Here is a 27,791-nt window from a genome sequence, read left to right on the forward strand (position 1 = left end):
TGCGGGGGGTGGGGGGGGGCAGGGGGGAGAGAAAGAGTGCCTCACTTGATTTAATAGTGAGTATGCCAGCAAACTGGGAAAAGACATTTGCAGGCTCTTGCTGAATCTCCATAGAGTTCTCAGGCAGGAGTGTTGGCTGTTATGTAGGACAAGTTTTAATTGTAAGGGTTCTGTGTGAGAGAGAATGGTGAAGCTCTGACAAAATGTATACAGAAGTTATACTTGTTTTGCCAATTTTCCTTATCTCACTTTGTATTGATAAATCACCATGGTCTTCCATGTCATTTTCAAGTGTCCTTAGTACCATTGGGGTTGTGCTTCCCCAGTCAGTGTAATATTATTGGAGTGGGCTATACGTCACATTTTAGTGTAACAAAACCACAAGGACTCATATAATTGAATACACGTTTATGAACTTTAGTGGTTGTTACAATTTAAGCTAATTTACAGTTGAGACCATTAGTAATCACAGCTACAAATTTAGTGAGGTTTTGGTGTAAAATACAGGTTACTTGAACCATCTCCTTTTTCAGTGCCTCAGAAACAGAAAAACTATCAACATCTCTCAAATCTATACTTGCATATATAACTGATGTTTTTTACTGTACACATAAGGACTAACAATTTATAGTATTTTTCAACTAAAAACCCTATTGAACAAAATTTTGTACCTTTAAAAATGTGGTTCTCAAAACTTATATAAATGCTAATATGTAATAAAAACCAGTACTACTGATCTATTACTTCCAGCTTACCTAGCTGGTTACATTTCTCAAACAAGCTACTGCCCTCTCTTTTGTTAATCACTGGATGCACAGGAAATTTTTCCAAGTAATTTCCCGTAACATTAAGAGCCCAGATATTGACAGCCTCCTGTCAGGTGATGAGTATTTTCAAGGCCCAGTAACTTGAAAGGGACTTGTGTATGCTTAGAATATCTCAGAACCTTGCAGAATTATGCCACAACAATAAAATCCCCCCAGTGGGTTATTTTTACTAAAATTTTCTAATGCAGATGTTGTCTTACAAAGTAAACTTAACTTCAAACAATGACTTTTATGCTGGAGAAGGCTTTCAAGTACATCAAACATACCTTTACATTTTTTTATTTTTCTGGCCCTGTTTGCAAGTTACTAAAATTATGTTCTTAAGATGGCTCCTTTTTCCTTTGTACCTGATCTACCAGTGAGGATATGGTACTGACTCTGGCAAACCCAATTTAAAAAAATAAAAATAAAATCTCACAGTACAAAATTATCAACTCACTGAAAGCTAAAGCAAGAGGGTGATTATGGAGGAATAAATGTACAAATATATAAAATAATAGCCTAACAAATATTTAGCGAGAATGACTAGTCAAGTAAACTTCCTTTTATATAAGTGTTCATAATTTCAAACATTTTTCAGTTTGAAGACAATTCCTTTCATCCTCTCCCCTTTCCCAAATGAATAATCTCTATGTGCTTGGCAGATTTACATTAAGCAATTAAAAAAAAAATCCATAAATGTGTGTGTATGTGGACTAAAGTTAAAAAATATATTTACATATTCAAATTCCTTTTTCACCATTACCAAGACTTGAAGAATATTTTCCCTCTGAAAGTTGATCATATTACAGCCACTTGAAACAACAGCTGAACCCATTTTAAGTTTCAACACAGAATCTCAAATTATTTGTAATTTTTAAGTCTACATACACAGGTGAATAGTGTAGATTTTGCTATATGAAAGAATTTTTAAAAAGTGAACAGAAATGAAAGGACAATAAATTTGTTCAGTCTGACTGGCAAGTTCTGCTACTAGTCTGTTGCTAGACACTGCATTCTCACTTTGATGCTGGCTAGTGTTCTGAGAGCAAGGGTAAAATTTTCAAAAGCACCTAAACTGACTTACAAGTTTGAGTCTTGTTTTCAAAACTGACTTAGGAAGTCACTTTTGAAAACGGGACTTAAAGTACCTAATTGACTTAAAAGCCTAAGTCCCGTTTTCAAAAGTGGCTTCTTAAGTCAGTTTTGAAAACAAGACTCAAACTTGTAAGTCAGTTTGAAAATTTTACTCAAATTTAATGTGGTTAACTGCAAAAATATTTCAATGTAAGAGTTCTCTAGCTGGCCTCAACATGAAAAAAAGAGGTTTGAAAATACCGAGTTCTCAAATGTATTATATCAAAAAATATGGAATCTTGAGAGGTGTTTTTAAATGAAAGTTTTACAATTGACTTTCAATGTCTAAGGCCAAAGTAATAAGTTATTTCTTGCTCCTGCCTTGTTTTGTTAGCATGAATAAACTCAGACTTTTCAAGCCCCTGAATTTCTGGTATTTCCCATGGTCACATATTGCCCCTGCCCAAAATGGCAAAAAAAATCTCAATTATAATTACAAGATCTACTAGGGTACTATTTTGCACAAAATTATTTCAGTAAAACATTATTATAGTACCTATTGTTGTCCACTATCTTTGCTTGTTTAGTTCTTTACAGACCTGCTTATTTCAGTTTCTCCTGACCTTCTAAGTCTGTTTCCAAAGATTCCAACTATTCCACAAGACCTTGGGTTAAAAAAAAATTCTGTTGTGTTCATGTCCCCTTTACATCGCTCACTTATTACATCTGGCAATAAACATAACTTATCTTCACTATTTAGGGTGCAAGCCTGCTCCATTTAGTTAATTTAAGTTTTGTCATTGACCTAGAAGGAAGCAACGTCAGGTTCCTTAGTTAGCCTGGGCAATTAAAGCATGTGATCCCTGCACCCACCTGCAGACACACTGACATCAGTGGGTCATGGCTGTAGGGTCTGCTAGGTAGATTGGCTTGCAGGATCAGGGCCACTAGGATTTTGCTTTAATTGGAGCCATAGTAAGGTAAACATATCAACAAAGTATTTGACAAGCTTCAAATCATAATATTAAAGGAAAATTAGTCACAAGTTTTATGGTATTTAACATTTCATTTTCTGTAGCTTTAAAATAGCCTTAGCTTGCATAAGTAATGTTTTCTAAATGTTGGGTCTAAAGCATTTAGTGACTGAGACACTATCGTTCCAATTTACAAACCACAAAAATCGATATTCTTCCAACAGCATTCTAAGAGGATGATGGAGTGGGATGCATTCTCTACGCAATCTATAAAATGTCTGGGTCAGATGTTGACTGTATTTGTCATTCAGAAAAGGAGCCCAATCATTTTTTTTTGATAGAACTCAGTCATTTTGTAACAAGAACCCAAAAAGTAGATTATTAATATTGTTGTAGACAACAATTATCATGAAAGATTCATGCAATTTAGCCATAGGAAATTTGTCACATGAAAAGGAACATCATGATTTGTAAGATAACACTTTGATACAATGTTTTGTGGTAGCAGGGATGAATTTACAATTGGATACAGTATCCTGTAAATGTAAAATTAATAGTTTGAGTAAGACTATATTTGTTTCCAAACTGAACATTTACATAACCAAGAATTTTAAAAAACGGAGTAAGGTTTAGACATAGCTCCAACAATAGAATCTATAACACTTAGGTTTTCTAAAGTGGTCCTGTAAAATATTGTTTTTTCTCAAAAAATCAGAAAAAAATAAGATTTGACTTTTAAAAAACTAATATTTTGATAAATATCTACAATGATTAAAAATGAAGATTTTGTTTTTAAGTCTTACAAATTCTAGACCTCACCTACAGTGGGATTTTAGCCTCTCATGTAGCTGCACTCTGACATGCCTCTACTTTACACTCAGTTTAGGAGTGCAGTGTAATTTACCACATTGTAAACTGCACCAATTCAAACCACATGTACATTATGAGCTTTCACTGGTGCATAAAATCCTAGTCTAGATAAAGTCTCTATATTATGTATTTCACAAATACAAGTTTAAGTACTTTACTTGGTTTCTATCAATACTGTTACTAAGTACAGTAACTACAAGTTTTGTGAGATTTAAAATGCAGATTCTGCATAATCTAATCCTAAATTGTTCTATTTAGCACAGAAAAATATAGTAGTCGTATAGAAGGGTCAACACCCAAATTTCAGATATCAAAAGGCTGAAATGGAGTTAAATGGGTCTCCATTTTGAACTCTGATGTACAACCCATCAAATAGAGCCAACTTTGTTTTTGTTTAAACTTTGGTGCAGGTTGTGCTACTCATATAGATCCAGGTCAAACATATCTTTTAAAAACAAAACAAGCACCAATTTTCCACTGTTTCTCATTTAAAAAACAAATTCTGATACCTACATATCATCACTAGGTTTCTTTAAGAAGAAAGTTCTACATTAAAAAAAAACTTTAGTTCTCTAAGAGCTCAAACTTTTTTTTTGGGGGGGGGGGCATATTTTAAAGCAGAGTAAAAGTCTTAAGGCCTAGTTTTATAAATCTTTATTGAAATACTATACAGAGACTTTCACTAACTTCAGTGGGACTATTCATGGGGGAAGGGGAGGGAGGGGAAGAAATCAATAAAAAAGGGAACAAACTGAGTTCAATATCAGCCTACATTTATCAAGTGGAAAATCATTTTTACTTTTCTTGTACCTTCCACAGTTATCAAGTTAAAAGGCAAAAGAATACACAAAGGTTGGTTACCTCTCTCCCCACCCTTATCCTTGGAAGATCTCAGTTCAGAGCTATTTTTTTAAATTATATTTGTCATATCTAGATATGTTTGCAAAGCAAACCACAGAACCATGCTGCAGGTTTTTCTTTTTTAGCTAGCTCAATAACTAGTTTTTCCATTTAAATGCTTTCATACTTGGATAAACCCTCATTTAGATGCTACATGCTGAATAAAATTATCTAGATCCGCTAGAGAATTATGAAGAGAATCATTCATGTCTTGACTTCTGAGAAACCTTCGAAGAGTATCTAACGCACTTAGAGCCTCATTTTTTGATGGCAAAGGCTGTTCAATTCCTGGAGATCCATCACCTTCATCTTCCTCTTCATCATAAACAAACAAATCAGTTTTAACTGAAGTGCTTTCTTTGGTCCACATCGTTTCATTATTTGTGGGCATTTCACATGTTACCAAGTCATCATCCAAAGTTGCATATTCCTCCAAAGATAAGCCTTCTGGAAACTCTACCCCAGCTGCCAATGCATGTGCAATCAAATCTAAACCACTTTCAATTTCTCTGTCTGTGTCACCATTTTCCCCTGTTTGTGATTTGAATCCTGCTTCTTCATAACTTTTAACAACAGTCTCTGGAGTTACATTTCTCCAGCATAGGTGCAACATATCAACTGCATCAAGTAGAGTCAATGTAAATTCTTTACTACCTTCTACACAGTCTACAAATCTCTTGATAAGACGATGCCTGTATTTGACTTTCAGACTTCTTATAACTCCTTGTTTCATAGCTATAAATTTAGATGGTGAGCATGGAGGAAAGAACACCAGTTCAATAGACTTTAGATTCTTTACCTCTGGATGAGCTGGGAAAGTGTCAACAAAAAATACTATTCGCCGCTGCTGTGCTTGAAATCTCTCATCAAGTTTACGCATCCATTGTTCAAACACATCTGAGGTCATCCATGCCATATTGTTTGCCTCATAATCCACAGGCAGTGACTTTACATCTTTAAAGCAGTGTGGATTTTTATTTTTGCCAATAACAAGCAAAGGAAGTTTCTCAGAGCCATCCATATTTGTACCAACCATTACAGTTATTCTCTCTCTGCTTAGTTTGCCAACAGAACAAGTTTCCCCTTTAAATGCAAAAGTATTATTAGGTAACATCCGATAAAACAATCCAGTCTCCTTTACATTAAACACATTTTTTGGCTGATAATCATTTAAATAATAAGGAAGAACATTTTGGTACCAAACAGTTAAAGTATCGGCTGTAGTAGTCACAGGTTCTATAGACTGAGATCTGAATACTAAACCATATCTTGATTTAAAACGATCAAGCCAGCCGTTACTGCACTTAAAATCACTATGTCCAAGTTTCTGAGCAAAATCGTTAGCTTTGAAACGCAACATTGGGCCATTTACTGGTACATTCAAGCACTGAGCAATTCTGTACCACTTCATTAATGCCTCTTCCAGATCTGTATAAAAAGCTGTTCTTAGTCTTTTTCTTTTAGGATCAAATCGTAAGGACTCAAAGGCTTCTAGAACTTTATCTTTATTCTTCATAATTGAAGACAATGAATTTTTCTTTATGCCATATTTTGCTGCAATGTCTGCTTTTCTCTTGCCACTTTCCACAGCACTTATTATGTCAATTTTTTCCTCAATGGATAAACTTTTCTTTTTCCTTATTACAGGTAAAGATGAGGGATCCACTGAAGTCTCTGCCATGGTATCCTGCACTCTTTTACAAACAAGCACACACAAACATACACTCTTTCTAGTCCTTTCTGATATCAGCTTCTTTAATTAGATTAGTTTTCAAGTATATATACTGATGTCACAGTCATCACATTGTGAAAGCTGATGTGGTACAGTCATTGGTATCTTCCTGGATACTATCAGTACATTAATAGCAATTTAGCCTCTCTTACTTCTTTGAATGCCTTTATCTAGAAAGAGGAGTCTAAAAACTAAAACAAATTAACACAATGATTACAAGTTCCTTTCAGGTTCATTCCAGAAAACTGCTGTCGCGCCTCCCACCCCAAAAGATTAAAAAAGTAAGGGTGGGGAAAGGATGACTTCATTGACATAAATATAGAAACCTTTCAGTCCCACTGATTTACTTCTGGTGCATTATAATCCTTAACCACACCTAGGAACTAATTCAAAGAAGAGAACATAGTTAATAAGAAAGTGGCCTCCAGTGCCCTTGCCTGTATGGATAAAGAATATTTTTTTAAGGGAAGCAGAGCTGTCTGGTGTTCCTTTTGTGCAGGAACATGGCCTAGGAAAGACTTTGCTGCTGGCAGCAAGTTCCCTCGAGGCCAACTTTTCCTTCACCCCAGGCCACTAAAACAAGGAGAGAGGAAGGAAGCACATTAGCAGCATTTCTTTCATTGACCTAACCCCAGGCCCCCTGAATTTCATTTGGGCGTCAAAGGGATGTTATCATGTTGCCAACTTGACTCTTTCAAGGTGCCGACAATAACCTGGTGGCTTAGAAAGCGCTGCAGCAGCTAGGCCCACGCTGTGAACGGGACAAACACTCTCCCACCTAACCGCTCTCGTCCGCTGACGCACACGGATCTTCACTCATGTCTCTCTCGCCGACCGCACACACGGGAGGGAGAGGAAGCAGGGCTGGGAGAGCAGCTGTTCCCCCGGCACGGTGTCCCCTAGCCCACCAGGTAACCAGAGGGCGGGAGTCTAACACCTCTGCGCCTCGCAGCACCTCCCGCTGAGCTGCAGCCGGGCCCCGCGAGACTGAGCGGCTCGCTCGCTGCCCTGCCGCGCCGCGCCTGGCTGACCCCAGCGCTGCAGCCGGGCGGCGACACGTTCCGGTAGGAACCCGCCCGCCTGAGGTCAGCGAGAGACTCCCGGGACACACCAGCGCCCCTGCCCTGCCCCAGCCCAGCCGCCCTTCTCTTGGGACGGGGGAGGCTGCACCGCGCTTCCTGCCCAGCTGCCTCCAGCGGGGGAGCGGGTCATGGTGTCCGGCCGTAGCCGCCACGTGACCTCCCGCACCGGGACTCAGCTCCAGTCCCCAGCAGAGCGCGCAAGACGCTGCAGAAGCTGGGGGAGGGCATTAGAGAAGCGGCGGCGAACCCGGATGTCGTTGCTATGGTTGCTGCATGGCGGCAGCGACACCATAGAAATGGCTATTGTTGGCTAGAGAGACTCTTCCACGTCATGGCCATAGAGAGATCGCCGCTGCCCCATTTCCGGCCAAGCGCTTCCGGCTGCCACTGGTGCCGGAGAAGGAAGAAATAAAGGTGCAGGTGTTGGCACCGGAGCCTTTTCTGCCCGCAGGAGCCGCCCCTTTCCCCTCCGGGCTTGACAGCAGCTGTCCCTCGTCCGGCCACCGCGGAGCAGGACGTGAGCGGGGCGGGAGCGGCAGGTGAGAGGAGGTGGGGGGGCAGCGCGGCGCTCTGTGCTGGCCCCTGATGCTGGAGTCTCCCCAGGGGGTTGGCGGCGGTGCCCAGCTCCCCGCTTCAGTGCGAGCGGCGGCTGTTGTCCGCGCAGGACGCAGCTCATGGGCGACGGGCGGGGAGCCGGGCCGCAGCGCCCGCCCCCTCGTTGCAGTGTACGTGTCACGACTCGGCGCGGAGGCCGGGAAGCTGCTTCCTTGTCCGAAACGGGATCCGCCAGCCCCCTTCCCGGTCCCGCGTTCCTCGGCCTAGGTGCCAGCGCGGACGGTGCTTGTGCTCAAGGGACCGGGGCTCCCAGCGGCGGCGCTTCCCTGAAGGTGGGTCCCGCTCCGCCTCACCGCTGCACGCCTGTCACTAGCAACGAAAGCTTGATCCTGACACGCTTTCCCTCCCCCGGGCTGCCATCGGCGCCTCTCCCGGGGTTATCCCCCAGGGACCCTCAGCTCGCGAGCGCTTGGGTGGTCTGCAGAAGGTCTGCAGAGAGACCTCGGTTGTTACCTGCTGTTGGTATTCACTTTTAGTTCTTGTTTTTAGCTAACTTTTACCGTCTTGCAACTTTAAATAATAATTGGCATGTAGAGGCTTGTTTTTGATGATTGACTAAATGGGTGTTTAACTGGTTGTTTCGTTAAAATGAACTAAACGTAAGTGAAAAGAAAAAACAAGATTTTTTTTTTTTAAAAGCCATTTGTTTTGATTCTTTGTTTCCACACGCTGTTCAGCCACAAGGGGAAAAAAGCCACTTACCACATTGATTACATGGTAGTAAGAAATGAAGTGTGGAAAGCAGCAGGAGGAAATGATACAGGCCTAATTTGCAGCAGACAGTGTGAAGGGCATGTTAACTCTTTCAAAAGTCTGTTTAAATGAGACTTGTTCTGTGTGTGTGTGTGTGTGTGTGTGTGTTGTGTTTTTTTTTTTATGGCTTATTGAGGAAATTATGACCAGTTCATGTTGGTAGTTTTCAGTTTAGAATAAAAGTTTCAATTTCTGAGTGTACAACACTCATAACTCTCTCTTGAAGAGCTAGAGAGACATTTTGTCATCAGGTGGAGTCACATATCGGGGTGAAGAGTCCTGATATTGCATTTTGGTGGTGTTAGGCCATTGCACATCAGTCCTTTATTTTCCTCCCTGCTTTCCTAGCTCTTATAAGGGGTTGAAATTGCCAACATTTGTCACCTTCCATTTGCTCAGAAATCTTGCATCTTTCTCACATGTGTCGAAAGACATAGGGAACACTCCTGTGATTGAGATTCTGGTTGTAACCATACAGAAAGGAAGATGCTTCTTGAATGTGAAATTGGAAACTAGTTGCAGCGTAACATACAACACACTGTCAGACTTCATTGGGAGGAAGAACCTCAGGGAAGATGCAGAACAAATATTTGTTTTGTTTTCTAGCATTGTTGAGGAGCTTTACAAAGTGACAAAATAGGGGTGAGGGGAATACTGTATAGGATTAAATGGTCTGTAACTGTCGGCAGGATCACCCACGATTTCAAATAGGAATATCATCCAAGATTTTATTCATATCTTGTGGCCCAAACACTTAATCAGTAAAAGTGCTTTCAGAACCAGTGATCTTTCCAAGTAGTGGTTTTGCACTCATGACTGGAGTGGGCTAGAGAAAGAGATTATTTTGTGGTTTGTGGCTCAACGGCTTATTGTTCAAAAGCCATTTTATTGAGGGCTGATAGTTTCAACCCTTATGTGAAGGAGAGATGAGCAGTGACTGGGAGAGGATGAAGTTGGACAGCAGTACATTATTTTTAATTGGCCTCTATTTGACATTCATTAGGTAGAAGGAAGTGAATGATCCTTGGGGAATTGCCAGTTGTTTATGGTCTAGTTGTTGAGGAGTAATTGTGCATCAAACACAGTATTGCCAGTTCATTTAACCAAGTGGCAGCATGCTCTTTTTTATATCACTCTGCTAGGTGGTTAGGGTGTGTTCTTCAATTAAATTAGGTTGGCTGTCTATGGCAGAATGAACCAGATCAGGTGGCTGATAGTTGTGGCTTAGATGAAGTAGGAATGTGAACTTGTTATAAATTTTGGCTGTCCCATGGATTTTTATTTCCTTTGACAGTCTTTCAAAATAAGAAAAAAGCCATAGTTATTCTCAAAAGCTAACACTTCTGAAGCTTTTTTCAGAGTACTTGGAAATACACCGGTGTCTGTTTAGAACATGATTGTCCGGGACAGTGTTAAAGGATGCCTCGTTTTAGGAATTCAGATGGAATCTTAAGTGTTTAGGTTCCATCTGTACTGTCAAACTGGTATATGCTTTAATTATGTCAGTGGACAACTGTGTTGTTACTGCTTCTTTTGATACTACTGTATTTGCAGTGTAAATGAGGGCCTTATTGTGCTCCGAGAGTCTTGGCAAACCAATGTTTGTTGGAAAGGTAGACTATAAGGAGTCCTATTTAGCTTGGACAAATAGTGCTTGAAAAATGGACTCTGAGATGCAAATTTAAAGAGCTGAAACTTAAAAAAGTCACTTGAGGAAAACATTTTTCAGTGATACTCAATTTTTTTTTCATTACAGAGAAAGATCGAACAATCAGTCACTTTGCATTAATACTTACAAATTTTATGTTAGATACAATGTTGCATGTTCTTTGCACAGCAGATTGAGATACTAATCTCAAAGAAAAATATGCTATGTAACAAGCACTATTTAGCCAGAGAGGTAGTATTGTATTTCAATTTGGTAATTCATGCATTAGTGAAGTCTTTGGTAAGTTGGTGGTCAGCGTCCTTAAAGAGAAAAAGAAGTGGTTTGGAAGCCAGTCTTCTGCACTGCAATGTGTGTCAGTCACCCCCGCCCCCCCCCCCTCAGTGACTAGATGAAGAGCAAACCCCTTGTTTGAATGGAAGATCTCTGATTATTTTCTATTTAAATTAAACCTATATGGTTGGAGTATGGCTATAAATGAGGTAAGTGTCACCCAAAACACCCTTTTTACATACAGTGAAATTCAGACATAGATTGGCCAAGGTCACACAGCATGGCAGAGTTAATGTCTCTGGATTTGTTGTCTTGTGTTCTATTCATGTTCAAAATGGGTTTATTAGTCTCCTAGTCCCTAGTGGAAATTTAGCCCCATCAAAGACATTCAAACGTGGGAAAAATATTGCAGGCAAAAAGTGGAGTATTGGCAGAGTTGTGTGGGGACACTTTTATAGCGATCACCTACTGGTAAGTCTGTCATGTTTGCGAATACTTATTTGCATTACTTACTGAAGTAATTCATATGGTTTTTGGATCAATAAGAGCAAAAATAATCCTTGGTTTGCTTGCAAAGACAGTTCTGTGTAGTAGTCTTGTTTTTGTCATGAATAGTGCTCATTCTGCAGGTGATCTTGCATAATTCTGTTTACCTTTCTTAAAAGAAAGTAATTGTCCGAGATCAGTACAGGTTCGAGTAAGTTTTTGATCGAGTGAGGAAAATCAAAACGTGTCAGTTTGAAAGTTCAAAACCACGTGGCCGTTTATTGATGGGGGATAAATTGCAACTTGGGCTGGGGAGGAACTCTTTTACTAACTAACAATACTATTAGAACGAGAATATTTACCCACTTGAAACAATCTATTTACATCCAACAACAAGAAATCAAACAATCTATAATTAACTGTTTACTAAAATTCCAGGCAGATACACAAAAACTAAATAAACTGTGTGCACGTTAACCAAATACTGTAAAATACAACAAATAATCACAATAGCAATTAATAGAACAATTTAACTTTCATATACTATATACATAACTTCCACCAAATAACAACAATATATACAGTTCTGTACCAAATAAAGGAGGGAAAAAGAGAAGAGGCTAAGCAAACAGAATATTACAGAAATTAGAATACAAGTACCGCACTCCAAGCGCAGCTGACCAGCAGTACAGACACCGAGAGCATAATGAATTGATGGGAATTAATCTCACCCGTCCCGAGCCAGCTAAATCTGCAGGAGACCCTTCTAGCTGGAAGGAGGATCCAAGTCTTCCAGCTAACATGCGAATACTCCTCCAGATCTTGGTGCAAGACATGGTTTTATTCGAAAACTCTCTTACTCGTGTCAGCATCTGATTGATCCCTAGCTCCTTTGCCTTCCAGGTTCCGAGCTGGAGCCCTCCACGTAAACAGGAGCTGCACACGGCACACTACCCTTATGCACACGGCACGCTGGTATTTTTGCACAAGGCACTAGCCTGACCCTTAGGTGACCAGGGAAAAAGAGTGGGAAAATGCACACGGCACTATAATGTTGCACACCGCACTATCCTGACCCTTAGGTGACCAGGGAAAAAGAGTGGGAAAATGCACACGGCACTATAATGTTGCACACCTCACTATGGTGTTGCACATGATACCAGTGTGACCTTTGGACCGACAATTGGCCATACAGACGCCATGTTTGAACATAGGCTTAGGGCTGCGAGGTAATGAGTCAGCCCAGCGTAAAGTAATTTAGATAATTCATTTCCCCAGGTTTTCTATATCTTGCTTGTTATCTTACTTTATACATCACATGGACCACTTGACTACTCGTGATTAGACTTTATGTAAATAAAACATTCAACACAAATTGGAAAGTTGAAATGTGCTATGAAGATAACTAGTGCTGCTTTATTTAACTGGGATTTTCTGTATCTGGTGTGAAAGTAAGTAAATGTGGAATGCTAGGAGGCTTACTCTACACAGGGCATATCACCTTTTGTTATACCGAAGATTATTGGCAGTCTTGATTTATTTTTTCAGAGATCAGCTGTCGACCTCACAGGTTGCTCAAACAGTGCAGTATTATTTGTAGGTTTCAGCTATCTGGAAATTTTTTCAGGTTACAGTTTCCAAGTGCAGTTCTGTTATGAAAAGTGATCATGTAAAAATAGCACTACATTACTCTACATCTACAGAACTGTTCCTTGTGTATATTCAGAGAGCTGTTTGCTTGCTTTAGCATCAAAAGTGAGGGTCTCACTCTTGTTAGGCCGTACACACAACACAGTTAAGAGAAATCTGGGTTCGTTTTCTATTTATGCATAATGTGGAAGTGTCTGCTGTTCCAGTGATTTACATCAATGTTAATAGAGTTTATACATGTGTCTTCAAAGTATGTCCTCAGTGACTAAGGGATTACAGAGGTGACTGCAGGACATAATTGACCTTTATAACCTTCATTACAGGTGACTGATGAAGAATCTACCTTAACCTCTGAACCCAGTTTTAGTTTGCAAGTTTAGTCTGCTTGCCAGGGCAGATAACTTCCTTGGGAACGTGGGGAAGAGAGACTTAGAAGCCAAATGAAACTGAGCTGGCAGGAGTAGAGAAGAACAGCTGCAGCTAGGACTTTGGACACTGTTACAAGTATCTGGCTGGTTTTTGCAGCTTTTACTCTGGATGTTTTTTCTCTCTGCTGAATGGATATTTGCTCCAGTTTCCTCACAATCTCTTCTCTTCACCTTCATTCCACCAGCCCCTTCTACACCTCTTCTTTCCTCCTCCCTTCAGTTTCTCCTCTAGTTAACTTTGTTTCTCTTTTCAGGTAATGTCCTCTGTGATTCACATCCTTAACACACTTAGTCTTTGTACAAAAGAAATCTGTTGAGGTATCATCTGAACACTCATAACTCACTGGTCAGTAATATGGTAAAATGTATGTAGCAACATCATATGTCTAGTTGGGAATTCCCCCTTGTGATACTTTTTTTTTTTTTTTTTTTTTTTTTTAATGGTCCTGGACTTTATTAGGAACTAATCTACAAGATACAAACCAATCAAAAACAATTAAAGAAAAGCTGTTTGAAAATGTTATGTACAGGTACATTACACAGAAGAGAGCAACAGTTGTCTTCTAAAGGCCGTTCCAGTGAGCAAGAGCAGCCCTGGCTAGCAACGGGGTAGATGGAGAATGATGCAGCTCTGCCTACTGATCTCTGGTCTGGCCACAAGAAACCAGGCAGCCCTCCCTGCCTAGGAAAAGGTTGTTAAACAGGCCTAACCTAACCAAAGGATTGTGTGTTTATCTTAATTTACATGGAAGTAATAAACAGAACAATCAAGACAGTTGGTGGAGTGGGGAAGGAGAGTGCAGGAAACTGAACAATTTGCAATTTAGCAAACTCCAGCTACGGGGGGAGGTGGGGGGGGAAGTGGGGAGGGAATAGAGTATAGAGCCTCCTTCACCTCCAGGCTCCATCTCATCTTCCTTGTTTCTTGAATAAACTTTATTGTGATGAGTGACCTTCAGAAGAATCCATTTCAAAGGTTCATTGGACTATAAGAGAGAGGGGCAGAAAATCTCAAATGTATTCACCTAAGAAAACAAAGGAACCCGCAACTTTCTGTCTCTAGAAGAGAGACTATCTTGAACAAAGCCTGAACCAAACCCTGCTAGATTAGGTTTTAGACTTTTATATGAGTATTAGCACTTTTATTTGCTTCTATATTTCTAACTTCATCTGTTATACTTAAACTCACTTAAAATCCTATCTTCTTTTATTTTATTGTTCATATAAACCAACAGTGCTGTGTCTGTACCAAAGTGAATGTTAAATCCAGTTAAAGTTGCAGGCTGTTGCATTTTGTCTTCTTCAAGGAGCAAATGGATCTTACTGTTCCTCTGAACCAGGGTTTGGCAACCTTTCAGAAGTGGTGTGCCAAATTCACTGTAACTTAAGATTTCCTGTGTCTTAACATTTGTAGAAGGTCTCTCTCTCTCTCTCTCTCTCTCTCTCTCTCTCTCTCTATTATATAAACAAACTATTGTGTTTAAAGTAAATAAGGTTTTAAAAATATTTAACTAGCTTCATTTAAAATAAAACTAAAATGCAGATCTTATCAATTTAGGATCCCTTCCCTGGGATCGTTGTCTGGGGTTCCAGCCACCAACCCTGCTCAGCCCGCTTCCGGTCTGGGGTCCAGCTGCTGGTCCTGCTCAGCCCGCTGACGGTCTGGGGTTCCATTTAGTCAGCCGGTGGCGGGCTGAGCAGGGCCAGCTGCGGGCTGAGTGACTCAGTCTGCTGCCAGTCGGGGGTGCCAGTGGCACTCAGCCTGCTGCCGGTCTGGGGTTCCGGCTGCTGGTCTGGGGTTCTGGCTACCGGCCCCTTGCCAGTCTTCCCAGCCACCTTTCCTCAGTGAGCAGAACCCCAGGCCGGTAGCGGGCTGAGTGGGGCCAGCAGCCGGGATCCTGGCTGGCAACAGGGCAGCAGCCGGAACCCCAGAAGAGCACGTGCCATTAAAAATCGGCTTGCATGCCACCTTTGGCACGTGTGCTGTAGGTTGCCGACCCCTGCTCTGAACGTTGCAGGAGAGGGCTGCACATATCAGAGTGCATGAGTCTGGGGGAAGATGAGGACTGGGGTAGTGTTAGGGTCACAAGTCTGGTAAAGTCTGTGATAACTACGGGCAGGCTATTGGACTCGAAGCAGTTGAATAAGAGCTGTACAGTGTACGGAATGCAAAGTGCCTGCTGGCTGTGTGTGTTCCAGATAGGGAAACACTAGTAGCAGAAGCATTTTGGGTCACTCAGAGTTATAATACAAGAAGTGACGCACCCTTTCACTGGTCTGAATTGGACTCCCAGAATATGACATATTGCCAAAAACTTCACCCCAAATATTAAAAAACCCTAACAAAATATAAATTTTGGAACTACCATGCCAATTGTTCATCCTACTTGTATGTTATATCCCTTCCATCAGTCCTTTATCTCATGTCTATTTAGAGCATAACTATTTCAGGACAGAGGCTGTTTTATTCTGTGTATAGTGCCTGTGCTGGAATTATTAATATGGGAGACCACAAAACACTAATTTAATTATAAATTCCTTTTAAGTCCAGTGGTCAAATGATATTTTATACAATTGCTCTAAACACATCTAACTGCCTATAAAATAAGCAGTTACTGCACCCAGTATAGTAACAAAGTATTCTTAAGCGTGTGACCAAGATGCTTCCCACCAGGCCAGACCTAGGGAAAACCATTTCATCCTGACATGCTCCAGCATGATCAGGTAGGGTCTCACAATGAAACCTCAAATTCATAATTCTTTTTATTTCTTTCAACAAGCAAATTATGCTCTAGCCAATTATCTAAACAACTAATTTGAGACAGCTCACCCTAATTTCCAGGTTTAATCCAGGTAAGATTTACAGTCTCCTTTCTACCCAAGGTCTTTCCTCCTTATCGCTTCCCCTCCTTTCTGTTAACACTGGTATACAAGGTGGGAAGGCCCATGTTGGCTCCTCTTAAGATATTCCTTTTGTCTTATTTAAACCCATCTGCAGTCACTCCTATTGATTGAAGGCCTTCTTTTCATGAACATCCCTTTATGTCAGGGGTTCTCAACCTTCATTGCACCACAACTCCCTTCTGAGAACAAAAATGACTACACAACCCCAGGAGGGAGGACCAAACCCTGACCCTGCTGGAGCCCCACTGTCCTGGTTGTGGGGGGGGAGAGGACCAAAGCTAAAGCCCAAGCCTCACCGGCTTGGGCTTGGGCTTTGGCTTTGGCCCTGAGAGGTGGGGCTTGGGCCCTGGGCTTCCTGGGTGTGGGGCTCGGGCTTTGGCCACAGGCCCCAGCAAGTCTAAGCCAACCCTAGCAATCCTATTAAAATGGGCTTGTGACTCATTTTGGGGTTCCAACCCATTGTTTGAGAACTGTTGCCTTATCTCATTAGTTATTTGAACCAGACATCATCCCTACTCCATTCCTTCTGGTCTTAAACTCATTATTTTCTAGGCCTTCCTGCTACCTGCTAGTCAGGGCATTTTTTTACAACATCTAGTTGAAGTTTGGTTAAGGAAATATAACTCCAGTTCTTCAATTTTATATTTATTCTGCAGCCTAGAATAATGGTTCCCTGGTCTTGGTTGGGATCCTTAGGTGCTGTCATAGTATAAATAATAAGGGCTGACATTTTTAAAAGTCCACCTTTTTGTTTGTAAACTATGTATGTTTGCTCTGGAAGTTGAACTTGGTACAACTGGCATTTTTAGTCCAGTTTCGAAGTAGAACCGTACTTTAAAAAGATAAAGGCCAAAATGCTGTTGGCACCTTCTGCTTTATGAATGATTCCAAAACCAGTAAAAGTCATGGGAAGTTTGTGCAGAATATTTGTTTGTGCTCTTCTGCCATCACAGACATTGCTCTACTCTTTACATGACTAATAAATGTGGGATTTGAGGCTAAGGTTGAAAGGGTTTGTCAGTACGTAACCCAGATGATGGTCTGATGCGTCTTGAATGCCGAGCTCCTGCTATTTGGCAGTAGTCTGATTCTCAGTAGTAGCCGCTACAGGCTCCTCTCCCATGCTAGCTCAAAAGGTTGAGACTTGGGACAGTTCATTGATTGCAAGCCCAGAATGGATCTCTGTGATTATCTTGTCTGACCTCCTGTATAATACAGGCCATGGAACGTTTCCAAAATAATGGAGAAAGAAGTAATGTTTAGTGGCAAATTAGAAGACAAACTGTGAGCACAGAGTCTGGAGGATGAACATAGTAGACAGCCTGAAGAAGGGAAAAGTGGAGAGGAGAAAGGGCCAGGAGTCCCAGCTAGTAAAGGAGTGAGAAGAGGCATCAGGACATAATGGGGCTTCTCAGACAGCGAACACAAATAATGCAGACTCTGGTGGACCTGCACATTTAGCAATCCCGGTCTCTCCTCCGTTTGTAGCCCATTGAGAATTCAATATTGGGGCTGCTTTATACGCCCCCTTCAACATTCCATGTGGTATCAGGGATTGGTGTACTACCTCTTCAACCACACTCTGGGGTATATTAAAGACAATCACAGCTTCACATACACAGACCTGTGAAACCTACGGTTGGTGTATGTGTAGCTGAAATGGACATGAATATTCTTTCCCCTTCACAAATTTGGTTCTATTAATTTATTAAGTTTTATTAAGTTTATAATGTATTAGATTTAAGATTTCAGAACTTTTGCACTGATTTTGTTGCATATAGTACAATTTTATTCTATAACACAAATCATCTTTATTATTTCACCACATATGCTGCTTGGTGCTCAGTAGTTCTGAAAGTAACTAATTACCAGTCCCAGCAGTACAGACCACTGGGGGACACCACTACTTACCTCTCTCCATTCTGAAAACTGACCATTTATTCCTACCCTTTGTTTCCTGTCTTTTAACCAGTTACCAGTCCATGAGAGGACCTTCCCTCTTATCCAGGACTGCTTACTTTTCTTAAGAGCCTTTGGTGAGGGACCTTATCAAAGGCTTTCTGAAAATCTAAGTACACTATATCCAGTGAGTCCCCCTTGTCCACATGCTTGTTGACCCCCTTAAATAATTCTAGTAGATTGGTAAGGCATGATTTCCCTTTACTAAAACCATGTTGACTATTCCCCAACAAATTATGTTAATCCGTGTCTGACAATTTTGTTCTTTACTATAGTTTCAACCAGTTTGCCCAGTACTGAAGTTAGGCTTACCTGCCTGTAATTGCCAGAGTCTCCTCCAGAGTCCTTTTTAAAAATTAGCGTCACGTTAGCTATCCTCCAGTCATTTGGTACAGAAGCTAATTTAAATGACAGGTTACAGATGATAGTTAATAGTCCAGCAATTTCACATTTGAGTTCCTTCAGAACTCTTGGGTGAATACCATCTGGTCCTGATGACTTCTTACTGTGTACTTTATCAGTTTGTTCCAAAACCTCCTCTTATGACACTCAGTCTGGGACAGTTGCTCATATTTGTCACTTAAAAAGAATGGCTCAGGTTTGGGAATCTCCCTCATGTCCTCAACTGTGAAGACCGATGCAAATAATTCATTTAGTTTCTCTGCAATGGCCTTATCATCCTTGAATGCTCCTTTATCATGTCAATGATACAGCCGCAGACACTTTGCCCATTTATTTCATAGATATTTTGAAGGGCACGGCAGGCAGCTTAAACCATTGGAATATCTTTCTCACTGAGGTCCAGTCTTGTGAGTGGACAACACCACTGACTCTTCAAATGGGCAAAAGCAGATTTGGCTGTCATTCTGCACCTACTGAGCTGGTGGGTCAATCATTCCTTGGTGCTGTCAAGCTGGCCGGTGTGTGGCTTCATGAGCAAGGGGTAGGTTGGGTTTCCCCAATTCACTATTGCCATTTCAGCATTCCCAATGATAATCCGCTGGTCTGAAAAGCAAGTCCCTGCTTGTAGCTTTCTGAACAGTTCTGTGTTCTTAAAGATATAGGTGTCATGCACCTTCCCTGACGAGCCCACGTTGATGTTGGTGAAGCGTTCCCGGTGATGCACCAGTGCTTCATAACCACAGAAAAGTATCCCTTTCTGTTGATGTACTCAGTGACATGGTGGTTTTGTGCCAAAATAGGGATATAGGTGCCATCTGTCTCTCCACTGCAGTTTGGAAACCCCACAGCTGTGAAGCTGACCGCTATGTCCTACACATTGCCGAGGGTCTCAGTGCTGCATAGCAGAATGTGATTAATGGCCCTGCACGCTTGCATCCCCCATGGTGGATTTACCTACTCCAAATTGATTCCCAACTGACCAGTAGCAATCGGGTATTCCAAGTTTCCCCAGTGCAATCCCACTTGCTTATCAGCTGTCAGTGCAGCTCTTGTTTTTGTGTCCCTTTGCTGGAAGCTCAGTGGACAGATCTAGGAATGTAGCCGTGTGCAGCCAAAGGTTCTGCAGCCAATGCTTATTTTCCCAAATGTGCATTATGATGGGATCCTACCAGTCAGTGCTAAATTCTCAGGCCCAGAAGCAGTGCTTCACCATCTGCAGCTGCTCCGTGAATGCCACCAACAACCTTGAATTGATTCTCATTATGTCCACAGCAGTCTGTCCCCCAAGGAATCTTCATGCTCTCCACTCATTTGGTTCTTTTTGCAGCTTTGGAAATGCTGCAGGATTGTACGCCCTTTGCTTACAAAGTTCATGACAAAAATGCAGAGCTGTGCAGGCTCCATGCTTCTGTCAGAGATGGTGGACAGCCAGGAGGGCCGTGCAGGTTTGTGGGATTTTGAAAAAAAAGTCATAAAAATTATAGAATATTGATACCGTTAAGGGATGGAAATAATTGCAAACTGAGAAGTTGATTGCATGCTCCCAGTCACTGCTGCATAACTCATTTTGCCCCATCCAACATTGCCAAAACTTCCCGAAAGTCAGTGTGCTGATGGTGAGGAGTTGCACAGTGGGATGCCTGTCAATGGTGCACCACATTCTGCATTGACACAAGCACTCCTACTGGGTACATGCATCACTGACACAAAGAGTCAAGTATGCATGTGCACAAATGATGATGTACTAGTTACAGCAGCTGTATGTCAACATACCTTGAGTCGACCTAAGTTTGTAGTGCAGACGTGGCCTTAAACACTTATTACCTCAAAACATCTTAAGGTATGTCTATATAGTAATGTAAGACCAGGGGTTTGAACTCGGGCTCAAGCCTAATCTCCCCCCCCCCCCCACACCTTTCTGTCTACACACTCACAGTGCTAATCCAGAAGTCAGACCCAGAGTCTCAGGACCCCGTGGGGATAGAAGGTCTGAGGTTTAGTCAAGCCAGGACCCTGGGTTCCACCCTTATTTCTTTGCAGTGTAGATGTAGCCCTACTGGACTTGTGCTCTGGCAGTCTGCCAAAAGTATTCACAACCCCATGGCTGACTTCCTTTGTCCAGGACAGTCAAGTTTAGTGAACAATCTGGTTTTGTCACATTGCACCATGAACAAAGGGCTAGAATGGCCACATTTTAGGAGGGTGTTAGGGAATCTGGGATGTGGGTGACTGGACTGGGGCCCACATAATGCAGTGTAGATTCTGGAGCCTCGGGTTGGGACCTAGGATTCAACAGTTTCCAACCTGGGGTTACAAATGAGTGTAGGTGTTCAGGCCCTAGGTTAGCGAAGTGTTTACTCTCTCGATTTCTATTAATCTTGGGCTTCCATTGCAGTGTAGACGTACTCTTAATGTTTTATGTGGTTTTCCCAGATGGTGGACACCAAAATCATGCTGTCTTGTATACCTGTAATGTGCTTGTCGTAAACAGATAGTTAAGGATTAATGTCTCTTTTACCTGTAAAGAGTTAACAAACAGTGAACCTGAAACACCTGACAAGAGGACCAATCAGGAGACAAGATACTTGCAAATCTCGGTGGAGGGAAGCCTTTGTTTTGGGCTGTTTCACGGGGTTTTGTTGTTCTCTCTGGGTTCTGAGAGGGACCAGACATGTAAGCAGATATCTCCAAATTTCTGAAACAGCCTCTTCTGTTCAATTTAGTAAGTACCAATTAGGAAGGCGGTTTAGTCTTTTTGTTTGTTTTTCTTTGTTTGCAAATGTGTATTTGCTGAAAGGATTGTATCTCTGTTGCTGAAACTTGTATTTGTGCTGGGGGGAGGATTTTCTCTAGTGTCTATAAGCTGAAAGACCCTATAACATTTGCCATCTTAATTTTACAGAGACAACTTTTACTTTTTTCCTTCTTTTATTAAAAGCCTTTCTTTTTAGAACCTGATTGATTTTTTGGTTATCTTATGTAAGACCCCAGGGGAGGGAGTCTGCACTCACCAGGGAATTGGTGGGAGGAAGGAGAGAAGGGGGGAGGAAAAGCCTGATTTCTCTCTATGTTAAGATTACTGTCTCTCTCTCAGGGAGAATCTGGGAGGGGGAGAAAAGGGGAGGGGAAGGTGAATTCCTCTCTGTTTTAAGATTCAAGGAGTTTGAATCACAGTGGTTAACCCAGGGAAGGGAAGCCTGGGAGAGGCAACGGTGGAGGAAAGGGTTTACTTTCCTTGTGTCAAGATCCAGGACGTCTGGGTCTTGGGACCAGAGTGTACCAAGGTTTTGGGGGGACCAGAGTGTACCAAGCGCTGCAAGTCCTGGTTGGTGGCAGTACTACAAGATCTAAGCTGGTAATTAAGCGTAGGCGGATTCATGCTGGTACACCATCTTTTGGACGCTAAGGTTCAGAGTGGGGGCTCATACCATGACAGTGCTTATGAACATATCTGGCTGCTAAGAGATAAAACTAATTAATCTGCTAAAAATTGGCTAGTGATACTGTCCCTTTGACTTTTATAAAATATTCTACTATACAGCAGCAGCTATAGTGAATTTAGAAGAATTACATTTTAATGCAGAAGGAGCATGGCATTAATATTTTTTGAAAGTTCACTATTTTTCATGAGTAATGTCTGTGAGGTACAACATATAATCACTTGCATAAGAATTAATGCATGCTCAACATATGTCCTTTTCAGGTATGTCAGGACACAGCAACGATCCCACAGCAGTTGATGAATCTCATCCAGCCGCAGAAGAGGTCCGGTCTGACTCTGAGGTGATTGGGTGATATTTGTGTAATACTGTAAAATCAACCAATCCCAGTAACAGTTTCAGACTACCAAAAATGCATAATGCAATGCATAATAAAATTCTTGGGTGTACACACATGCATGTGGTGCTGCTAGATTTATATTCTCGCCTTTTTAACTTTGGGTCCGGTTTCCGATTATTCTGTTGCATCTGAAGCAGTGAAACTAAATTTAGTCCATAATTCAGGATCACTTCAGCCAGCAGCTTTCGTGCTGTGCTGTGCTACTATTTGATTGTATGAGCTAAATGGGTTTAGGTGGGATGGGGATTAGAAGGAACACATAGGTACTGCAGGAAGAGGCACTGGTAATTTAAAAAGATGATGATCTTCCCTCAGTCTGCCTTGATTAGTTCCTCAGCATGATAGAGTAGAAGGGGACATTGCATAGAATGAAAACTAAAACAGAGAATCTGACCACTTGTAGTTGATGATTGAAGGTAGTAAATTTTGGCATCCTTCAGGATGAAAAGGGCTATATTGGACATTGTTAGTCAAAGGACGAAAATATTATTGAGTTTGGATAAGAAGTGGTAAAAAAAAAAAAAAAAAAAAAGGGGGGGGGGTTTCTTTTGACACTGAAAGAAAAGACCTTCTTGAGGGGATAAATAACATTCTGTGTAGTCATCTTGTGTATGTCTTGTAATACTTATCAATCTGAAGAATTTGGGCAAACGCATAGTGCACATCCCATTGCCACTGGTGGGATGTACTGCAATCCCTTTCATATGTAGCTGACATGGGAAGATAATTAATATTGTCCATAGAATTACTTCCATGGAATAGTTTGAGTTAACTCAAGAAACTTTAAAAATAAACTTAACTTTTATATTTTTCTTTCCATTACCTAAAATGCACTTTTAATTCAATTCTTGGGAGATCATTTTCATCTTGGTGGCGAAAAGCCAAGGAACTTGTTCAGTAGTCTCCCTTGATGCAGACATGGCTTTGACCACAAAGTGGAAGTACGTGTCAAACACTGACTCTCAGAGGATTTGGGAATTTGAGTGAGTGCCCAACTGTGTATAAAGATGCTTCCATAGTGAATCAGTTGATTTTGTTAAACACATTTTCCCCATCACAGAATGGGCCAAATACAATTTAGAAAAAAGAGTGCATCAGTTGATAGGCAAAACTGTCACAAAATGAATGTGCTTCTAAATGTGTCTATTCTAGAGTTTCCCTGTTGGTTCAGAGAACAGATGTGTGTTATCTTTGGACTAATAACCTCATTAGGTAGGCATTGTTATGAATTTCACCCTCAATTTGTAATATAGTTAAATTAATAGACAAAAGAGAGAATATGGTAATTAAAGAATGATTCAATTACTTTGATTACATTAGTATTTGTCTTGGATTAAAGTAGCCATTTTAAAATTTAAAATGGGACTCTATTTAATCTAGATCCCTCTTTAGCATTTAGTTCATGCAAAAGTTTGTGATTTCACAGAACTCTTCAGAACCTTTTCAGTTGCTCAAATACTCTGACTGTGCCATCCCCTCCCACTGCTGCACAAAAAATTACTCTCCACTGAGTTTGGGATTTTGCTTATTGTAATTTTTGTGATGCATTTTGGTTTTTCCCACCTGAAAGTCTCCACAAAATACATCCACTTCATACTGTTTTGCTTCCTGGTTTTTTGCCACAGACTTCATATATTGTTTGGGGCAAGTCAGGTAACATGACTGTGCTTCAGTTCTACCATCAATATAATAGTAATTGAGAGGCTTAATTCATTAATGTGAGTAAAGCGACAAAGTCTTTGATGGAAGGCATTTGAGCAAAATATTTGATAATCAAATTGTTGGTAATCAAAAATGTGCTCACTATCAAACTAATGTTTCTTGCATGACAATATGGAACAACTCCCACCTCTTCTAACCTCAACCTTACTATCTATATGAAGAATATAGTCTCTTGCACAGTTGTTAGGATAACAAATTAAAGTATTATGACTTGTCCAGAAACTGCAGTACCACATACAGAAACAATTGGAGCCATCGTGCCAATATAACCGATTATATTCCATTTCAAGTTGAAGCAGGTCATAATTCTATCGTAACTGGGTCTGTATGGAGACTTAGTGTATGAGAGTTCAGTTTTGGAGCAATTTTCAAAAACAGTTGAGTTGTTTATAGGTTTCTTAAAATAAAGCTTAATTTTGGCAGGTGACTTGCATCTCTGTGCCCAATGTTCTTTCATAGGAGTGGGACAGATTATCTGTCTATCCACCAAGTACTTCTAATGCATTTAAAACACACCTGAAATACGTACTGAAGAGCCATAGGGCTGGTTGGGTGCACCTTAATGTATTTTTAGCTACATATTCACCCAATAAACATTGTTGGGTTTGGTTTTTTTGTTTTTTGTTTTTTTTTAAGAGGGACATAGCATGGAAAAACTTGCTAATCTCTATACACTGGACATACACTATTGTAAAACTGGAAGGTTTCTTTGGACAATGCTTGATCCGCTTCAGGAAAATGTGAAGATTTCCAAGAGAGGGAATTCAAGTGACACTTGCAAAGAAGGGCTGAGCATTAATAAGAGGATGCAGTTTGAATTGCAAGTTGTTCTTATTTTTCTCTCAAACTCCCTCTAAAGGCTGAAAATGTTGAGTCTACTTTAAATATTTCTAAGGTGTCTGTCATACGTGGTATCTTGCTATCTTCATAGCGTTCTTGTACTCTTCTGCTTCAGATTTCTGAAGCAAAGTTGGGACGGTGCAGGATATTGCATCTGTGACAGTAAATGTTTTCAGCGCTTTGATAAATTTTCAACGAGCTGAAATAAATCTATTTAAATCCCGTGACCTAAAGTCTCTAGTACAATATAATTTCCATAGATAAGGACTTGTTCTACTAACACTATTTAGGGATTGTATGTAGATGACCATTGCTGTGATACCTGAACGTCTTGGTTATACCCTCCAAATCAGGGTATGTGCAATTTTCACTCTTTTTTCTGTTGTGTGTATTTATTACAAAAGAGAAAGTAACACTTTTTCAGAGTAGGAAAAGATAATTAACAAATTACTGTTACGCATATAACCAGGGTAAGTAGGGACATGGTGCCGAAAAAAGGGTTAAATATTCACAACAGCACATGCACATCAAATATAACAAAGCAGGAAGCCATTCTCTCCAGCTTAAAAACTGAACTGTTCCCACAAACTGAGTTTGTGCTCTGAGACCTGCACTGCTTTGTGTATGGCCCTCGTATTTTTGAATGGGGTCATTAGAGCTCTATAAATCAATTAAAAAAACAACAAAAACAAACACAAATTCCAGTAGAATGAGGACAAAAATTACTTCCCTACTGCTATGATAGCAAGGCAGAATAAAATGCATCAGTGCTCCCTATATGTACACTTCCTGAGCAAGGAGACACTATGCTCGTGTGTGTGTGTGTGTGTGCGCTACGTAAGAGCACTTCAGATAGTGAACTATATTGTAAATCTCATTTCCATCTCATTACTGTTAAAGGACAAATGATTTTGATTCAATAGAACTAGACTGTACTTTTTGATTGGCCACAAAGATTTCATGTGGGACAGGAATTCTTAAACTTGTTCATCATATGCATCCCATCTTAATAGCAACAGTGTTTTTGTGGCACAGATCTCTCCCACCCATCCCCCACACCACCTCCCCCCATTCATTGTTGCATGGATCATCTTCCCTCCCATTGACAATTGAATAACATCCTTGTAACAACCACAGTAATTGTTTATCTGGAAAAGTGTTGGGAAAGCATTTGGTGCATGTCTTAGCTTTTGATGTGACTCTAGCAGGTGGAAACTGTCAGAAATAGATAGCTAAGGGTTAATGTTTCTTTTACCTGTAAAGGGTTAACAAAGGGAACCAAACACCTGACCAGAGGACCAATCAGGAAACTGGATTTTTCAAAGTGTTTCTCGTTACTGTAAAAGGGTTAAAAGGGAACAAACAGCCTGACCAGAAGGACCAATCACGGAAACTGATGTTTTCACAAGTCAGGGAGGGAATTTTTGGGACTTGAGTCCTTTCTGTTTGTCTTTAGCTATCGAAGTCTTTCTTTTTCTTCCTAATCTGCTGTATCAACTTGTAGAGTACAGGTAGAAAAACTATAGGCTTTTATGTTGTTCTGGGTGTAATTACATGCTGTGTAACTGCTGAATGTTTCAACTTGGATATCTTTTGACTCCAGAGCCCGCCTGTCTCTATCCAATGCTCCTTTCTTAAAGATAGCCCTGTATTGTCACTTGTTTTACAGAGAGATGTTTGTCCTTATCTTTCTTTCTTTATTAAGAACTTTCTTTTTAAAACCTGTTTCCGACCTTTTCTCTCCTGTTAAGCGAGAAAGGAAAGACAGGGGTGAGGGGAACAACGCTCTGTGTTTGAACTCTCTAGTGTCCCACGGCGGGAGAAGCTAGGGGAAGGAGAGAGAGAATTCTTTTTCTTGTAATTTGGGATTTGTCCTTTTGTGGAATAGAGGAGATATCTTCTTGGTATTGGGTGATGTATAAAGAGACTCCGCCCCACTCAATACTCAGTTCGCCCCAGAGAGGAAAGGTCGTGGGAGAGGAGAGAGGAAGGGAAGTGGTTATTTCCTTTGTTGTAGGCTCAGGTTTTCTGAGTCTTGGAGTCCTCCCCAGGAACGGTTTGAGGGAACTGTTTCTCGTTACTGTAAAAGGGTTAAAAGGGAACAAACAGCCTGACCAGAAGGACCAATCACGGAAACTGATGTTTTCACAAGTCAGGGAGGGAATTTTTGGGACTTGAGTCCTTTCTGTTTGTCTTTAGCTATCGAAGTCTTTCTTTTTCTTCCTAATCTGCTGTATCAACTTGTAGAGTACAGGTAGAAAAACTATAGGCTTTTATGTTGTTCTGGGTGTAATTACATGCTGTGTAACTGCTGAATGTTTCAACTTGGATATCTTTTGACTCCAGAGCCCGCCTGTCTCTATCCAATGCTCCTTTCTTAAAGATAGCCCTGTATTGTCACTTGTTTTACAGAGAGATGTTTGTCCTTATCTTTCTTTCTTTATTAAGAACTTTCTTTTTAAAACCTGTTTCCGACCTTTTCTCTCCTGTTAAGCGAGAAAGGAAAGACAGGGGTGAGGGGAACAACGCTCTGTGTTTGAACTCTCTAGTGTCCCACGGCGGGAGAAGCTAGGGGAAGGAGAGAGAGAATTCTTTTTCTTGTAATTTGGGATTTGTCCTTTTGTGGAATAGAGGAGATATCTTCTTGGTATTGGGTGATGTATAAAGAGACTCCGCCCCACTCAATACTCAGTTCGCCCCAGAGAGGAAAGGTCGTGGGAGAGGAGAGAGGAAGGGAAGTGGTTATTTCCTTTGTTGTAGGCTCAGGTTTTCTGAGTCTTGGAGTCCTCCCCAGGAACGGTTTGAGGGAACT

At 40.9% G+C, this 27,791-nt stretch overlaps 2 protein-coding genes across 6 annotated transcripts in view; one reads left to right on the plus strand and one right to left on the minus strand.

Moving 5' to 3' along the window:
- Positions 1–4,365: 4,365 nt before the first annotated feature.
- Positions 4,366–7,376, minus strand: TIGD4 (tigger transposable element derived 4). The gene is made up of 2 exons (XM_032774633.2): positions 7,073–7,376; positions 4,366–6,932 (listed from the first exon to the last, which is right to left on the minus strand). The coding sequence occupies exon 2, from the start codon at positions 6,306–6,308 to the stop codon at positions 4,767–4,769; it is 1,542 nt and encodes a 513-aa protein (XP_032630524.1). The 5' UTR covers positions 6,309–6,932; positions 7,073–7,376; the 3' UTR covers positions 4,366–4,766.
- A 419-nt stretch (positions 7,377–7,795) lies between these two features.
- Positions 7,796–27,791, plus strand: part of ARFIP1 (ARF interacting protein 1) — a 94,885-nt gene continuing 74,889 nt past the window's right edge. Inside the window, exons 1-2 of one of the 5 annotated variants that reach the window (XM_075066336.1) lie at positions 7,796–7,990; positions 22,281–22,360. In XM_075066336.1, the coding sequence (XP_074922437.1) occupies positions 22,283–22,360 (78 nt within the window). In that variant the 5' untranslated portion in view covers positions 7,796–7,990; positions 22,281–22,282. Of the gene's footprint in view, positions 7,991–8,110; positions 8,329–22,262; positions 22,361–27,791 lie in introns of those variants that run through there. The other 4 variants (XM_032774639.2, XM_032774635.2, XM_032774636.2 and 1 more) reach the window with 4 other exon arrangements.

The sequence above is a fragment of the Chelonoidis abingdonii genome, chromosome 5, assembly GCF_003597395.2.
Source record: "Chelonoidis abingdonii isolate Lonesome George chromosome 5, CheloAbing_2.0, whole genome shotgun sequence".
NCBI lineage: Eukaryota > Metazoa > Chordata > Testudines > Testudinidae > Chelonoidis > Chelonoidis abingdonii.

Excerpts from the sequence above, each read along its gene's own strand:
- TIGD4 (XM_032774633.2), bottom strand. The coding sequence starts at position 6,308 with ATGGCAGAGACTTCAGTGGATCCCTCATCTTTACCTGTAATAAGGAAA.